The sequence below is a fragment of the Nuphar pumila genome, chromosome 13 (genome assembly GCF_984573655.1).
Source record: "Nuphar pumila chromosome 13, dmNupPumi1.hap1.1, whole genome shotgun sequence".
Taxonomy (NCBI): Eukaryota; Viridiplantae; Streptophyta; class Magnoliopsida; order Nymphaeales; family Nymphaeaceae; genus Nuphar; species Nuphar pumila.
In genome coordinates this window covers 83,529,304-83,533,044 of record NC_143261.1, presented here as the reverse complement: position 1 = coordinate 83,533,044, position 3,741 = coordinate 83,529,304, and the positions used below count along the sequence as shown (strand labels likewise).

The window sequence follows — 3,741 nt, the reverse complement described above, 5'->3', positions numbered from 1 at the left end:
AGTGTCCATGTGACATAGGGAGAGCTATAAATGGGATTAATAGTAACTGAGATCAAGTGCATGCTGTTATAGATAAAAAAATATGAAAAGAGGAAGAAGAAGAGGAGAGGCTGTAGAAGTCTCAAAACCTCATTCAGTTGGGATTCCTATATTATTTATTCTAGGATTCTCAAGCGTCCATATGGCAGATTACAATAATTCCCTCACTGTAGGTGAAAAGCATGAAAAAGTACGCATATTTAACAATTAACATGACTAGAATATACATGAAAAAACACAAAATATCAATAATATCCAATCCTACAACTTATCACAGAAATTGCATTTTCTTAATAAGAACAGATCCATAAATGCTTTCATATTAAATAAAAGCTTTAAAATTTGAGACCATCTTCTGGTCAAGAGTTTATTTGATAACACGAGAAGGTTCATTTTAGTTTTATTAATATATTCCACCCACCTCTTGAGGGAAGATGCAGCGAAATAAAAGTGAACACTTAAACCTATTGGTAGATGTACAAATCGTACATCTGTAAAATATGGGATGCAAAAATTTCTTTTTTTTTATGAGCATCAGAAAAAGCGGGGGCATTTCAAGAGTTGAGTTCCAGACCTCTCACACTGCAAATTTCCAATTTAGAGTTTATCAAACCAGTTTTAGAGGCATTATGAATCAAATATAATTGGTTCTGGTTAACATGAATAACAAATATTGGTCTTAACTATATGATATGTAGCTAATTGGTCAGGATGATTGACCCAGCTGAGTAAACATAACTTGGATAGAACATCATGAGAGAAGAAAGCAAGTGTGAAGGAATTAGTGAGAATGCTGGGCGAGGTGCAGACTGAAGACTGGCAATTCCAAGTAGGAGCATGCCACCATAATGAGGGTGTACAAGCTGGTTATCTAGAGCAGCCACCAAAGAGAAATTTCTAGTGAACCTTGCATGCATAGCCCAGATAAAAGATAAGAAAAAGTGCAGCCCAATGTGTCATTTTATCATTTAAAAAAACAACTGATATTTCAGAAAGATAAAGAGAATAAGCAATAATGGGCAGCTTAATCAATAAGGAAACCTATATTACACATGTAGCAATTCTGCTTAAAAGTGGATTGGAACATATATTGCATTAGGAAATGGCATATAGTATACCATGCAGTAATTTTACCACTGCAAGCACGGTTGCTTTCAAAGAAATGGACATTTTCCTTTTCACATGAAAATTTGAAATCCAAGTCAATTATTTAATTGCCACATTGAAAACAATCTAGACAATCATCACATAACAAAAACTCTTCAAAGATCAAGTAAATGAAATCATTGCTTCCATACTTTACAGAGTACAAGTGAAGCATAAAAAATATGAGTTCCCAGTATTTCATCTTCTGGTATGTGAACACGATCCACATGAATTACAAGAGTTGCCATAAAGCATGCGCATAGATAAGAGATTTGACGTTTGAATTATTGGAAGCAGTTTTTGCAATTAAGTGGACAGGAATCCCATCTTACTGTTAGGCATTCAATGTGGGCAAGCTCAGTCAAAATCCGTATGCAATTTAAGCACTGTTTGTTCAGTCCTGCAGGTGTGAGCAGAGTCTGGGAAGCCCATTGTGAAGCAAATCCTTTTGGTAGGATTTGGATGGTTCATCCATGACCAACTGAAAAGAAAAAATCCTTAAAGAAGATAGACTGCAGTCTCCAACTTAATGTTTCACAGCCTACATCCCCTGGGAACAACATAACAGGATAAGAGACCAGGGGCGTGACATTCATGAGGACCATTCAGTGAGTGACAGTATTACCCGAAGTAGAAAGATGATGTGAAGTAATCAGTACAGTGTTCTTCCTAGCATAAGAAGAATTCCATGGCCCTCCATCTTGAGCATAATAATCCATTGGATAATCATTTACAAAATTCCCTAACAGTTTTTCAGGTTTTTGCATATCCAACACCGTTTTGGTTGTATCTTTCCCCTCTACAATGGTGGTTTTGTCAACACATACACCAGTGGAAGTTTTCCCACAAGCCAAGCATTCATTCCCACTGTTGAGGTTGCAAGCTTCACCAACCAAGGAAGATTTTCCGCCCCACCAAGGCTGAACAAAACCAAGAGCAACTTCAGCCTCAAATGGTGTGAGCAGAGGTTTACGAAATGACTCTCCCCAATCGATAGAAAGACGAGGACAAGCTATCTGTATCCAAGCATCTACAGAGTCCTCAAACAATGCAACCTTAGAAGGTGTGATTTCAGACAAGAGAACCACCATTGATGTGAAACCTTTCTCCGTCAGACGGTGCTGTATATGCTCAAGGGTCCTTGGATTTCCTTGGTGCCCCAACGTGCCAAGAACAATGCCCCAGACACGAGCTCCTTGAGCCTGTACAATGGCATTCTTGCGAGCTTCTTTCATGCCATTGTGATCATACTTCTCTAAGAACAAAACCTTGAGATAAGGATCATAGCGAAATGCTTCGACCTCAGGGTTGGCAATCATGAATGCTTCGAGATGAAACCGCCCGTCTGCAACAAAAACAACAGCGTCCGCCATGCCCTTGGGCAGGGAAGGCGAGGTGCAACCCAGGACTTCCCCAGCAGATAATGGCTTTGCTTGGGGCACAATTATCTTCCGACGGGTATGGACATCAGCATCGTCTTCAAGCGCAGCTTTCACAGTGTGGATGGCCGAAGAGAACTGTATTGTTCCTGCCAATGCAAGCTTCACTTGAGGTGCAAACTGATTCTTTATGGTACCAGACAAATGTTTTACATCAATCTGAATATCGACAAACACATACAAGCATGGAATGCTCGTTACGTCTATGGGGACCAAGCAACTGTGACCGTAATGAATAAGAAGATCCGCACCAAGAGCAGAAGCTGAGAAATTATCAATGCAGCAAGCACCGTAAGTTACATCACCCAAAACGAAGCACTCTTCTATCTCCGTAAAAGCCTCAAAGATGTCGCATATAACAAGTGCATACATGAGCAAGCCCTCCGGGAACTGAAGGGCTACGCGCTTCGCTCCGGATTGCCGTATCCTCCAGATGCACTTGGGCAGCTCCAGGTTGTAGTTGGAAGGGAGGAGGGACATGGTTGCCTTCAAAGCGGGGTCGTCCGAGATAGAATCCGGAACCTGCTGCCTTATAAACCTTTTAGGAGAAGGGCGAGATGGTGAAACGCTGGAAGAGACCGAAACACCAGAATTCTCCATGGTTGGGAAGAAAAGGGGGATTGATGAGCGTGAAGCAGAGGAATCGCCACCCCCTTATTAGCTGCACAGAATCCACCATAAAAGGAAACATGGGCATTCGTCCACACGTCAGAACATTTTAACTACGACAAACAATGGAACCTTTAAATGCGATCCCGAAATCGTATGAATTTTTTGCTTGGCATCTTCAGTTAGGGCTTTTGCTTCTCATTCATCAGATACATACATATTTCTACTTTGAGGAGCCGCCTCTTCGTTTTAGTAAGGTATGGATTATCCAAACTAATAGCAGAATCAACAGACAAGCTGGTAACTCATGAGACCGTCCATGGTCATAACCCCACTAACGTTACTGCATGCGGTTTCTAATGGCGGAAAAACAAGAAAGAACGCAGAGAGAGAGAAGGGTCACTCATACCGGCCGCTGTAGCTCCTAAGTTGCCAGGAAACAGCCGTCCGTTTTCGTCGGAAGCTTAGCCACCAAGGGAGGGAGGGACGGTCGAGGGGTGGAAGGGCA

General features: G+C 41.5%; 1 protein-coding gene across 1 annotated transcript; it reads right to left on the bottom strand.

The window, feature by feature from the left end:
- Window positions 1–1,228: 1,228 nt before the first annotated feature.
- On the bottom strand, window positions 1,229–3,741 carry LOC149818918 (uncharacterized). Its single transcript, XM_089984475.1, has 3 exons — window positions 3,643–3,741; window positions 1,811–3,285; window positions 1,229–1,735 (listed from the first exon to the last, which is right to left on the bottom strand). The coding sequence occupies exons 2-3, from the start codon at window positions 3,222–3,224 to the stop codon at window positions 1,653–1,655; spliced, it is 1,497 nt and encodes a 498-aa protein (XP_089840601.1). The 5' UTR covers window positions 3,225–3,285; window positions 3,643–3,741; the 3' UTR covers window positions 1,229–1,652.